The sequence below is a fragment of the Vigna umbellata genome, chromosome 11 (genome assembly GCF_029865625.1).
Source record: "Vigna umbellata cultivar VRB3 chromosome 11, Vumbellata_1.0, whole genome shotgun sequence".
Taxonomy (NCBI): Eukaryota; Viridiplantae; Streptophyta; class Magnoliopsida; order Fabales; family Fabaceae; genus Vigna; species Vigna umbellata.
The window spans coordinates 24,765,010-24,778,837 of NC_142175.1; the positions used below are offsets into that span (position 1 = coordinate 24,765,010).

At 43.5% G+C, this 13,828-nt stretch overlaps 1 protein-coding gene and 1 pseudogene across 1 annotated transcript; one reads left to right on the plus strand and one right to left on the minus strand.

The window, feature by feature from the left end:
* Positions 1-1,222: 1,222 nt before the first annotated feature.
* Positions 1,223-3,307, minus strand: LOC148191281 (uncharacterized; annotated as a pseudogene).
* Positions 3,308-10,767: 7,460 nt separating this feature from the next.
* LOC124820092 (uncharacterized) lies at positions 10,768-11,745 on the plus strand. The gene is made up of 2 exons (XM_047291724.2): positions 10,768-11,220; positions 11,341-11,745. Exons 1-2 carry the CDS (start codon positions 10,768-10,770, stop codon positions 11,743-11,745), a joined length of 858 nt encoding a protein of 285 aa, XP_047147680.2.
* The last annotated feature ends 2,083 nt before the right edge of the window (positions 11,746-13,828 follow it).

The following is a 13,828-nucleotide window of genomic DNA, read 5'->3' on the forward strand; positions in this document are numbered from 1 at the left end:
GTTTTTCTTGTTATTGCAATACCAACCTAGAACTAGTGAGAAAGGGGGAAGAAGATAAATGGCAGAGAGAAGATATTGGAAATAGAATCAAACCTCCTTTGCCACGAATTAGAACGGAGAGAACAAGAGGAAGAAGAACCCTAGGTTGGAGAGAAGAACTTCTTTGGAGGCGTGAAAGGGAAGAGGAAGAATACTGTGCGACAAAATGCGTTTGCGTTTAGATTACGCAGGGGCTATTACCTCGGTTAAGTAAAAGACCGAGGCCGAACAAAACTATTAATTTTGTCCCTAGACAACCGAGACATATAAGTGAACAAAATTAAGTTGGAACGTTCGGTTATTGCCTCGGTTCATAGCAGAAGCGAAACCGAACGGTCTTATTGCCTCTGTCCCAGATGACCGAGGCATATTAGTGGACAAAATTAACTTCGAACGTTCGGTTACTGCCTCGGTTCATAGCAGAAGTGAAACCGAACGTTAGTGTCAGAGAGGCCATTCGGTCTCTTTAGTCACAGTGGCAACAGAGGGATTTGTAGGTCGTTCGGTCAACTACTGCCTCGGTTCTGCAAACAAACGAGGTCGTTCGATCTTTTCAGTGTGTACGTTAGTGGCAAAGAGGTCGTTCGGTCTGTTCAGTTTGTACGTTAGTGGCAGGGATGACAGGACTAAAGGCCTCGGTTCTGCAAACAAGCGATGTCGTTCGGTCTGTACAGCTTGTACAACACTAAATGCTTCGGTTAGGCACTCAAGTCGAGGTTGTTCGGTCTCTTAAACAGGACTAAATGCCTCGGTTAGGCGTTCACCGAGACCGTTCGGTAAACTACTGCTTCGGTCACTCAAAAGACTGTGGTCGTTCGGTCTTTAGGTATCGGTTTGTTTATAACCGAGGTCGTTTAGTTTATACGCTTCGGTTTTTCTGAAACCGAAGCGTCATGTGCGAGTTAAAATACGCTTTTTTTACTAGTGCATAAAACTTAAGTGTATCAGTATCTGGAATATGCAGAAGTCACAACAGCAAGCTTAATAGCAGAAGTCACAGCAGGAAGCTTAATATGCAGAATTCAGAATATGTAATAATATATTAACCAAGCTGGAATGGACACCCAAAACAAGATCTGGCCCATCCAAAGTATTACATTAAAAGAGTACATTAAAAGAGTAGTATTTCATAAGTGTAGTATTACATTAAAAGAGTACATTAAAACAGTACATCCAAAAGCTTCTACGGTGCAGCTACTTGGTCATTACAGACGTCAGATAATTGGGATGATGGCATTACAGGTTGTGATGAAGGAGTAGCTTTGGGGCAACGACTCCTGTTATGCCCAAGCTCCCTACATAGGCCGCATCTCTTACGCAAACCAGCCTTCGTCATTCGAGATTCATCTTTTTTGATCTGCCACTGTTCCATTCTTCTTTTCCTTTTAGGTCTTCCAGGCATAACTTTTTTGTAAGGAGGCATAACATCCGGATATGGTTGTATCTCCCACATGTTGTTGCCGTTGATGGGAAATACGATTGATGCATATGTTTCTTCATAGGTGGACTTCATAAAGCAAGTTGGAATGAATTGTTGTCCATCAATATTCAGAAACTTCATTGCGGCTAAGGAGTGGCAACATGGGATTCTCGTGATGCTCCATCTCCTGCAGGAGCATGACAAGTCGTCTATGTTCACAACATATCTGTCTCCAATATGGGAGACGTGTCTAACTTCAAACAATTTATTTCCTGACCAACTGTGAACAAATTTTAACAATAATGAACAAAGTTTACATACAACTTAAAAAAGTACAATACAATTCAGAAATAGAGAAGATAGTTTACCTAGGAATCCAGTTCTTGGTTGATTGGGATTCCTTTTCAAATCTGTTCAGGATTTTTGGACAAATTGGTCCTCTAAAGGACTATATCTTAGTCCTGTTTGTTGCCCATCTTTGCATGATGTACACCCTGATTTCTTCCAGCATTGTAACGATTGGTTTAGTCCGGGTATGAACCAATACACTGTTAAATGCCTCACTCATATTGTTCACCAATGTGTCACATTTTGGTCTTGGATTGAATCTGGACTTTGACCAGTACCTACACCATAAAATATAGACTTTTACAGTGGCTATATATGCAACAGTAAGTTATAGTTGTAATAAAAAAGTTATAGTTCAAGAATAAACCTTGGAGGGATGGCCATCAAATGCTTGAATGCGTCTTCATTGACATCTTTAATGTTTCTCATTTCCCTCTCCCAATTTTGTGGATGAGTGGCAGTAACTGCCCTCCACATTAGTTTTTTTAGATTTTTACCTGGAAATTTCTTCCTAAAGTTTGAATATAAGTGTCTCACGCAGATCCTCTGATCAACACCGGGGAGTAGCTCTTGTATTTCTGGTAGTAGACCCTGTGGGCAACATTAAATATGATTAAATATAAGTAATGTATTAATGTAAGAAAGAACCAACAGTAAATATCATTGTTACCTTTTGTTGGTCTAAAACAAATGTTATTGCTGAACATACTTCTTGACCACCAAGATCATCAATCAAAAGATTCAAAAACCACAACCATGAATCTTTGTTTTCCCCTTCTACCACCGCATATACAATGGGCAACATTTGATCATTTCCATCTCTCCCAACAGCCGTTAACAACTCACCCCCATACTTCCCTTTCAAAAAGGCCCCATCTAGTCCAATTATTGGCCTACAAGAAAGAAAATTGTCTTTGCATGCCTTAAGACAACAGTAAAATCTTTTAAAAATTATCTTATCATCATTATTGTCAACAACCACTTTAATTGTAGATCCGGGATTTCTTCCCAACAACTCATGTGCATAATCATATATCCTCTTATATTGTTCTTTAAAGGACCCATCAATGTGCTCAGAAGCAATAGTTTTGGCTCTATAAGCCATACCCCTAAATATACCTATGTTCCACTTCCTTTGAACTTTTTCCCGAATATCTCCACCCTTCATTTTGGGATTTTCCCTTATTGTTTTCTCCAACTTTGAGCTCAACCACTTGGCATCAAGCAACTTGAGATTGAACTCCCTGCTACATGTGTGAATGTCATTTATAGTTCTCAGTTGCCATGATTTCTCAGCCTCCATATAAGCACAATATATGGTCCAGGGGCATTCTCCTTTTGCACCAAAGCACTTCATCCTAATCTAATTTTGTCATTTTTGACAAACTTTATATTCCTACCATTTTCCAACGCATACCCTTTTAAAGCATCTATAATGTCTTGCTTTTTTGTAAAAAAAGTCCCTACTTCCCATGTAAAGTCCACCATACTTTTTGGCATACAAAAAGTACTAAACCTCCCATAACCTTCAATGTCATTAACCTCATCATCACTATCTGTTGCACTAAGTAATTCCTCAGATTTCCACTCCTTATCCGACAAACCTCTCTCATCATGATCATCACTTTCAACACTCACATCATCACTGTCTTGAAGACTTTCTACTTCTACTTCCACTTCCACATTACCATCTATATCACCATCTACATCACATTGAACACTCACATCCACAAGTCCCTCTAAGCACTCATTATTTTCATGTTCATCACGTTCATTAGTAGATGTACTCCAACTAGAAACATGACCTTGGTCCTCCACAACTCCTTCAACACAATTAACATCTTCTTCATCCTCAACTTCACCCTCAACTTCACCATCAACTTCACCATCACCATGTTCTTTGTAAGGACCGCATATTTTAAGTGGTGGGGACAGGGCAGTCACCCACTTCTTGTATTATTGGAAGTGCAATTATTACTGGAAGGAGAGCAAAGGAGAGGGTCTCATTTTTTGGCACCAGGGAGAGCTGCCATAGGAAAGAAACCCTTTCTTTCGTTTTCAACCGTCCAAAGAGAACTCAAGGGAAGCAATACTGACATTAAAAATGCGGAGAGGAGGATTTGGGTTGGGCATCTTGTGAGAGTGGAGTCCTTGATGCAAGATCTGGGAGAGGTGAAGTGGAGATCTGCTAAAGTTGCAAGGAGATCTTGAACTGTGTCAGACCTCGGAAATTTAACCCAAACCCCACCTGTTTAATCTCATTTAATGCGCCCAAAACCCTGTTCAGATTCATTTAAAACACACCAAAAACTCTGCACACTGACGCCAGGTGTTAAGAATGGAAGATTCGAAAATCAGTAAGTGGAGGACAGGTGTCCATAGGAGAGTGCACGTCCATTGGACGTGGGGTAGACCAAAAATGATTTTCTGAACAACCCTGTTCACTCTCCTCTGCATGCACTTCTCCTTCCCAACTCTGACTTTCCATTTCCTCCTCCTTCTCTCTAGAAATTACCCTTCTCTCTACTGTAACTCACTCTTCTCTTCTCCGATCACCGTTCAGGCACCGTAGGAGCATTCCCGGCGTCCCAAGCTTCCTCTTAAACCGAACAAGTTTCAAGTTTGAGCTGGTAAGTTTCTTCCCTTAGTCGTTCGTTCTTGGGTTACATGCAAAACCAAGTTCTGGTTGCATGTAGGGATATAGTCTAAGTACCCTTGATTTTTTTATGTGGTTAGATTTAGTTGCAAGAGTTAAGTGATCTTTGAGGGTAGAAAGCTGAAGACGGGCGAACTCAAAATCTTACGTTTAGGAAGTTCAGTCACTGGTCGAGGTAAGGGAAGCTTATTCAATTTAATTCTTATGTTTTTTACTATACTGCATGAACGTTCGTGAAGTGTATGAAGCATGACTATGTGATGATTGATTATTTGATATGTGAAAATAACTGAGTTAATGTATGAGTATGTGAACTGGACTATAGTAGTAAGTATGAAATTATGAAGTATTATGCTGAGGAATGAATTTGAATATATGTGAATACTGAATAATAAAATCCCTATGATATTGAACGTTCGTCATTGAACGGTCTTTGACCGTTCGGTGTTTCTTATGAACTCTTTTGAGAGCGAATTCTTTCATTTGGAAAGAGTTCTAGTTGAGGACGAGCGTCCTCTTGTAATAGTGCTACGTTTGAGCGTTCGGCCAAGCGTGGATGCCCTGAGTGTTATGTGAGGATTTGAGAAGCTTGTAAACCTATATTTGGATACTTAGTCATTTTAAACCCTATCTTCACCATCTCTTAACATATTTATTACTATGAATATTTCTATTATAAGTTTAAATCAGTGATGGGTCTCGACCCAAAGCGTTCGTGATGAGTGGCGCTCGGTCTTATACCGAACGCTCGTACTCGTCTTTAATTATCAAACTTGTTGAAACAACGTTCGTCCAAATTCAGTAAACCCTTGTACCGTGTTCGGTCATTGACTGACATTCGGCTTCTGTAATTGAGTTGTTCTAAGGATGATTCTTTAATCGTCTTGAGGTGTCTATATTCATTGGATCCGGCCTAGAACCTCTGTACTTAAATTATTCTTTGAGTATTGATCTGAATTCACGAGAGTCAGTTCATTCAACTGATTCAAGTGGTAAATGACGTTCGTCATATGCGGTGTGTCATTATAGTCGACTTTATTCTATTCTGGAACGGGAGATTTCTCGGACTCGTTCCTTACGTTCGTTCTCGTTATGAAGAGGGCTGAACGTTCGGTATTTTATGTCCTTGGAACTGAAGACGAAAATGATATTAAAGTGAAAGGTTATAAAGGATGAACAATATATGAGATTAATAAGTGGTGGTAGATTTTGAACGAGCGTTCCGGGGAGGAACGACTCTTGGATGAATATTGATATCGTAAAGTATGAATGTGGACAAGGTTTCATTGACAGTTCATCCTGATGTTCCGTGAGTACTCGTCCTCATGTAGAGGAGGGTAGGTCATGTGTGGGAACGGCAGGAGGTCCTAGTCCTTAGGGGTACTTTGGACTGATAGGGCTAACCTCGGGTGGCAGCTGTTGAGGGTATCCTAGTTACTACATCACCCAGGTGCACGAACGTCGTAGCTACGCAGATTCATACAGTCCGGATGGTCAGTCTAGTGATAGGCTTCGTACTGATATAATTGTGGAATTACTTTTGTGTGTTGAAATGTTTATTTTATATGTTGATGTATGAATTAAATTACATAAGCTTACCCTGTGTTTCCTTGTGTTGTCCTGTATCTGTACGTCCGTCTTGTCTTTGCAATGATCATCTGTGTGGATGTGAGCAGATGGTGATGCGTTACTGGAGGAGACGCTGGAAGAAGGAATTTTAGAGGAAGAGAACCTCGTGGATGTAGAAGTGAAGGCCGAACAGTAGTCCGTTCGGTTAATTGTTTAGTTTAGTTATTTTAGCGAGTTGTCTTAGAACGACCACTTTCCCTTTTCTTGATTTAACCGTTCGGTATTTTTGCTTTGTAAACCGTTCGGTCAAGTTAGCTTATGGTACATCTCGTTATTTTGTAACTCGCTTCTTGTAAGGCCGTTCGGCCACGAGCGTACTTTAACTTTAGTGTAAGACTGAATTGATATGTTAATTAATGTGATTATTCTATTTGTATGGTTTATTACTGTACTTATGGGATGTTACAAACTGCACGTCTTGGGGGAGATAGATTCCAAATTTTACAAAGGAAGTCTTCAAGAGGTGAGGGGAGTTGGATTTATTTCTTTGATTTTTGAGATAATCTGTGTTTGATGCAAATCTGGAATGAAGGGGATGAAAAATGGGGTTTTCTGGGTTTTCTGGAATCTGGTGCGATTTTGCAGAATTCTGCAGAACGCGCGTACGTCCAATTTTGGTGAGTCAAAATTGGACGTTCGTCCAATTTGCTCGACGAATTAGTGGTCGGCCAAAATAGTACGAGCGTTGGGTTTTGGTGTTCTAAGGTAACGAGCGTTCGCGTTCGTCCTTAAGTAAAGTTAGTAGTATATTAGACGTTCGTCCAAACTGTATACAGTGAATTAGTAATTTTAGGCGTTCGTCCTTAATTAAGTATTCTCATGAAGCAATCTGTAGCGTTCGGTCTGGTGAATTAGTGATTGTAGCGTTCGGCCTTCATCTGATATTCTTAGGTTTGAATCTTAATCGTTCTGTCTTCATATTATTTGTTCTTAGGTAGCGAGCGCCCATAAGTAACTTTTGATTTTGATGATAAATGTTCTCAGGTGTCCTCAGGTAGAGAGTGTCCATAGGTAGTAGCGAGCGTTCATATTAGTGGCGTTTGGTCTTGATGTTAATTGTTATCAGGTAGCGAGCGTCATTAGGTAGCCTTTGATCTTGATGATAGTTGTTCTCAGGTAGCTAGTGTTCGGTCTTAATTTGATACCCTGAGGTTTAGTTTGAATACGTTCGGCCAATACTTTAGGTGTTCGGCAAAGTGCTCTAGGCGTTCAACCAAGACTCAAAACGTTCGTCCTTATAGTGTTCTGTCTCATAGCGATCGTTTATAAGGAATGATCTTTACTGGTGATGTTGCTCTGAGGTAGCAATCGTTTATGGGGAGTGGTCGGCCTTGATATTTGTTCTGAGGTAGCGATCGATTAATAAGTAGTGATCGGTCGTGATGATGCATGTTTCAGGTAGTGATCATTCATAGGTAGTGCTCGGTTTGGATGATGCTTGTCTCAGGTAAGGATCGTTAATAGTTAGTGGTCGTTCGTAGGGAACGTCCGGTCTCGATGATGTTGCCCTCGGATAGTGTTCGTCAAAGGCAGTGTTCGGCGAGATTTGATCATTGAACGTTCGTTCGAATAGTGTTCGAAATAATAGTATTTGTTATAGTAGAGTTCGCTGTCTTAGCGTGAAGTCTAAGTGCTTGATCTTAGCGTTCGATCTTTTGGTGTTCGACCTAATGGTATCCGGTCTAATAGCGTTTGGTGTTTAGTGTCGAGCATAAGTGATCAATCTTAACGTTCGTGTAAACAGTATTCGATGTAGTATGGAGTTCGTTGTTCTAGCGTTCGATCCAGTAGCGTTTAATCAAATAGCGTTCGTCATAATAGTGTTTGATCTGGTGTTCGATTTTGAGCGTTCGGCCAAATGTTTGATCTCAGTGTTTGTTCTAAGAGTGTTCGGTCAATATGGTGTGCTGAGTTTTTAGCGTTCGGGTCAATAGTACATGATCTCCTAGCGTTCGTCCAAATAGTATTCAACCAAATAGCGTTCAAATTTTTTTCTTAAATTTTTAAAGCAAATAACAGTACAGGAGCATTCATTACAGTCCCCCCGTATAAACACAATTTTATTGTGAAAATTTTCAAGTACGTTTCCCGGATAATTAAATAATAGGTTTAATCCTTTTTGACATCCCTATTTATGTACGAATGTCTCAATTGGGTCCTCGTTTTTTAAAGTGTATCAAAATGGTCCTTAATTTTGAAAATTGATATCAATTGAGTCCTTTCCATTAAGTTGGCTGGACGGCGTTAAAAAAATTGATGAGTGGATGCTGAGATGACGAATGAACGCTCGTCCACCAGCGAACGAACGCTCGTCCACCAGCGAACGACCGCTCGTCCACCAGCGAACGACCGCTCGTCCACCAGAGAACGAACGCTCGTCGACCTCTTACTGCTGGACGACCGTTCGTTCGGTGGTCGACGAGCGTTCGTTCGCTGATGGACGAGCGTTCGTTCGATGGTGGACGAGCGTTCGTTCGTCATCTCAGCATCCACTCATCAATTTTTTTAACGCCGTCCAGCCAACTTAACGGAAAGGACTCAATTGATATCAATTTTCAAAATTAAGGACCATTTTGATACACTTTAGAAAACGAGGACCCATCTGAGACATTCGTACATAAATAGGGATGTCGAAAAGGATTAAACCTAAATAATACTCTGATTAAAACATTAAAGTGAAGAAATTGAGACCTAGACTAATTCATTTTCCTTTCTTATCCTTTAAAATGATTTCGCTTTTTAAAAATGTCTCTTTTGACAGATTATGCAATCAGTTGGGTTACTAGGTCCTACATTTTTTCTTACGCAGCTAAGCCATGTGAGAACACCCGCCATGGCAGTACTTTGCATGGCTTACAGTCAGGTTTGAGCTAGATTCATATATATCTTCCCCAATTTTAGATTCTTCTATTCTTCAATTAATTTTTATGCTCTGTTTAAGTTTCATTACTGATTTATAAACCATTTTATTCTATAGAACATGTCTCTATAGTTGATTCCTCAGATCCGATCCGTGAGATGCTCGGTGAGGTGATCCAAGGCGGGTTGGGTTGGGTCTGTGAGAAAGTGGGGGGAGTGATCAGGTGCGACGCGGTGCAGGAGAGGCTTCAACGATTTATAACAGCGAAACTATGACGTGGCTCACTGGCGGACTTTTTTTCAACGCTCCGTTGCGTGGTAATGGCGGTTACTCGCTGCGAGGCTACGCTACGGTTCTTTCTTTGCCCGCGCACTTTCCTCATGATCTCTACTGTAGTTGAGTGCTTCAAGGTATCTTTATGTCCCTTCTCGGACTTCCTACTACTTAGTACAACCATGTCAGTGTTTTACTTTTCTATTAAATTTTTTCCTTCTACTAATAATTATGATTCAATTTTAGGACCAGGGCCACGCTAACACAGTTTTTTAAGTGCTTCGTGCTCTACCACAACAAATGTGGCATCCCAATTATATACATCATGCATATATAATAAAGACGTTGTACCGTAGTATACCTGATGTTACCAACGGTCGATAAGTAACCCAGGCGACCGTTTGCCGAGACTTCTCACGATCGTAATGTCACGATCGTAGGTGTGTCAAACGCTTCTTAACATCATAACATTTACATACTGATGTCGACCACTTGGCAATCGACAACCAGTGATGTCGCGACATATAGCGCTCACACGACAACTTGCATGACTTGGCAATCGACAACCAGTGATGTCGCGACATATAGCGCTCACACGACAACTCGCATGTTTGTGTCGATACACAAGACGATCGACATATATTAAGCGATGTCTACGGTGTCATAGTAAACGGTTTAGCGGTTAAGGGTAAACAGTTACGAATATTAGTCAACGACGCGAATCACGGGAATAACCGACCCAGTATCCAACACGATCTAACAGTTACAATTTCCAGGTAGTCAACTTCGGTAACTGACCGGATTTTCAGGTAAACGGTTTATTTTACTGTGTTAAATATGAAGACCAGACCAGAAAAAAGGTACGTTTTTTCCTTAAGAGAAATTAAGAGAGAGAAATTATTCTTCTTCTTCTGAGGTTACCTTGAACTGAAAGGGTTCAGTACATCCCTTTTCTGACTTGAGCGTCGGAGTGCCTTTGCAGGTACCCAGCCCATTTTCCCATCAGAAAGCATAACATAGGAAGAAAGATATCACGGTAACAACATCACGGGAAGAAGCAGTTGAGTTATGTTAGGTTCGTATCTCGGTTTCCACATCCATACTGAAACATTTTTGGCACCCACCGTGGGGCCCGAGATTTGAAATCCCAACGACGACCACCGGAGCAATGGAAGACTTCAACACTCGCGATTTGATCAAGCAGCTGTAGACACAGATTGAGGCACAAGCACAAACTATACGGGAGCAACAAGAACTCCAGCGCAAGCAGGCTGAGGAGCTGGCGACACTGAGAGCGCAGCGCCCACCGCCAGAATTGTCAGCCTCAAACCGACAAGACGATAATGAAGGGAGCCACCATGGAGGACTGTCTGACCCTTTTGGCGGGGGGAAGAAAGGGCCTACTTCCATACGCCTCTCCAACCTGCTCCCATTCACGGAGGCCATCATGCAAGCGCATATGCCAGATAAACCTCCCCAGCGTTAGAACGTTACGATGGCTCCGCCGATCCCGACAACCACCTGCGTAACTTTATAGACGCCATGGCGTTCTACACAGACAACGACCCTGTCATTTGCAGAGCTTTCTCCTTATCCCTTAAGGATGAGGCCCTGGAATGGTTCCACACTCTTCCACGGAATTCAGTAGACTGTTTCGCAACAATCGAAACTCTATTCCGAAAGCAGTACGCGACAAACAGAAGACCGGAGATGACTGCTGCTGAGCTTGTGAATACTAAGCAAGAGAAGGATGAAACCCTAAAGGCTTTCATGCAACGGTATAACGAGACGGCCCGACGTGTGAAAGATATCAATCACACCTTCGTCATCAGCAATCTACCTTCGTGCTTAAGGCCGGGGTATTTTGCAGAACAGTTATATGCTGACCCGCCAGCATCTATGGAAGAACTGCAATCCACAATTGCGAAGTTCATCCGCATCGAAGATCTCCGGAATTCTAGAAAAAAGCAGCAGCAGGATAACCCCAATCATGATGTAAAGAAAACCGCAAAGCGATCGACCAACGACTATAAATCAGATCGACCGCCCCGAAAAGAGTCAGGGTGGACGTCTAAGTACGATCGCTATGCGACCCTCAACGCACCATGAGCAAAGGTGCTCGAGGAGGCTTTGCACGCCGAACTCCTAACTGTGCGGCGAAGAGCTACTCCCAAGAACGCGGACAGCAGCAAGACCTACCGCCTCCACATGAACCATGGGCATGACACGGAAGAATGCAACATGGTGAAGGACGAGGTGGAGCGACTCATCCGAGCAGGCTACCTCCAAAACTACGTTAAGGACAGAATCTCCACCAGAGCCACAACTCCTCACCATAAGGATCCCTCCAGACGGAGCCCCGAGCGATCGCCTCCCAAGGATGACCGACGCCGCAGGCGATCGCGCAGCCAACCCCGACGAACGGAGCGAGAACGTTCAGTCCGAGGTCGAATCGACACCATATCCGGTGGTTTAGCCGGGGGGGGGGGGTGTCATCCTCCGCCAGGAAACGACATCTAAGACAATTAAAGTCGGTACACATGGTGGATCGACAGCCTCGGTCGATTCCTGCTATTACCTTCACCAACGCAGATTTCCATGCGCCCGACCCTGATCACGATGACCCCATGGTCATCACGGCCGAAATAGCTCGATACGACGTCAGCAAGGTACTCGTCGATCAGGGGAGTTCGGTCAACATTCTATATTGGTCCACCTTCAAAAAGATGGATCTATCCGAGGACCTCATTGCCCCTTTCAACGAGCAAATTGTAGGCTTTTCAGGGGAAAGAGTCGACACCCGGGGGTACCTCGACCTACGAACGCGTCTTGGAACGGGTCGGGAGGCACCGGAACTTAAAGTCCGCTTTCTGTTGGTCGAGGCCAATACATCATACAACGCCTTGCTAGGGCGACCTTGTTTGAATGCATTTGGAGCCATCGTGTCCACCCCTCACCTAGCCATGAAGTTTCCCACGGAACGTGGCACTATTTGCACCGTAAGAGCGGATCAGCGAACGACTCGACAATGTTATGTTGCCGGGCTTAAGGTCACCCCTTTTATACCAACCAAAAGGGCGAAAGGAGCTGAAACAGCGGCGGTCGACTTGGACCCCCGCACTAACATAGACGAACGTCTCCATCCACAAGGCGATGTCAAATTCCTTTCATTGGCAGCGGACGCGTCCAAAACCACAACCATTGGCGGGGACCTCGCTTTGAAGGATGAACAGGATCTGGGACGTATGATCCGAACCAACGCGGATTTGTTCGCGTGGACAGCCTCCGATATGCCAGGAATCCACCTCGGAGTCATGGCCCATAAGTTGTCCATCTTCAGAGAGGCACGCCCTGTCGCGCAAAAGAAGCGACGGTTCGGAGAAGAGAAGCGCAAGGCCATTCAGGTCGAGGTCGAGAAGTTGATGAACGCCCAGTTCATCAGGGAGTTAAATTACACTACGTGGTTGTCGAACGTGGTCATGGTCAAGAAGTCGAACGGCCAGTGGAGAATGTGTGTCGACTTCACCGACCTCAACAAAGCGTGCCCTAAAGATTCATATCACTTGCCTAACATCGATCGGTTGGTAGATGGGGCTTCCTGCCATGTTGTACTTAGCTTCCTCGACGCATACTCGGGATACAACCAAATCCCCATGTACGCACCTAATCAGAGCAAGACAACTTTCATTATCGAGTGCGCCAATTATTGTTATGAAGTAATGCTGTTCGGCTTGAAGAATGCCGGGGCTACATACCAACGCCTCATGGATAAAGTTTTCCATCGTCAGATAGGCCGATGCATGGATGTTTACGTCGACGACATGGTCATTCGGAGCCATTCTATGGAGCAACATTTACAAGATTTAAAGGAGGTGTTTGGCAAAATCAGAAGGTATAGCATGCGCCTTAACCCTTCCAAGTGTACCTTCGGAGTCCCTGCGGGTAAGTTTTTGGGTTTCATGCTTACTCGTCGAGGCATCGAAGCCAACCCAGATAAGTGCAAAGTCGTACTCGACATGGCAGCCCCAACAACCCTCAGGGAGGTACAACGTCTAGTTGGTAGGCTCACAGCCCTCTCTCGCTTCATTCCAAAGCTAGCCGAACACATCAAACCCATCCTGAAGAACATGAAGAAGGGCACCACACGACACTGGGATGATGATTGTGAAACAGCATTCAGCACTGTCAAACACATTCTCACTAGCCCTCCAATTATGGCTAGACCGGACGCTGGGTCCGACTTACAGCTATATATCGCAGCATCCCACCAAGCCGTCAGTGCTGCCTTAATACAAGAAGCACCCTCCCTCAAGTTAATATACTTCATTAGCCGTACGCTGCAGGGGGCGGAAGAAAGATATTCTCGAATTGAGAAAATCGCGCTGGCCCTACTCACAGCTTCGCGTCGACTCCGACCTTATTTCCAAAGCCACCAAGTAGTAGTCCGTACCGATCACCCGATCGCCAAGATCCTCCGCAAGCCCGACTTAGCAGGACGGATGGTTTCTTGGTCAGTGGAGCTCTCCGAGTTTGGATTACGTTATGAACCGCGGGGGTCCGTTAAGGGTCAACATTTGGCAGATTTTGCAGCTGAATTAATACC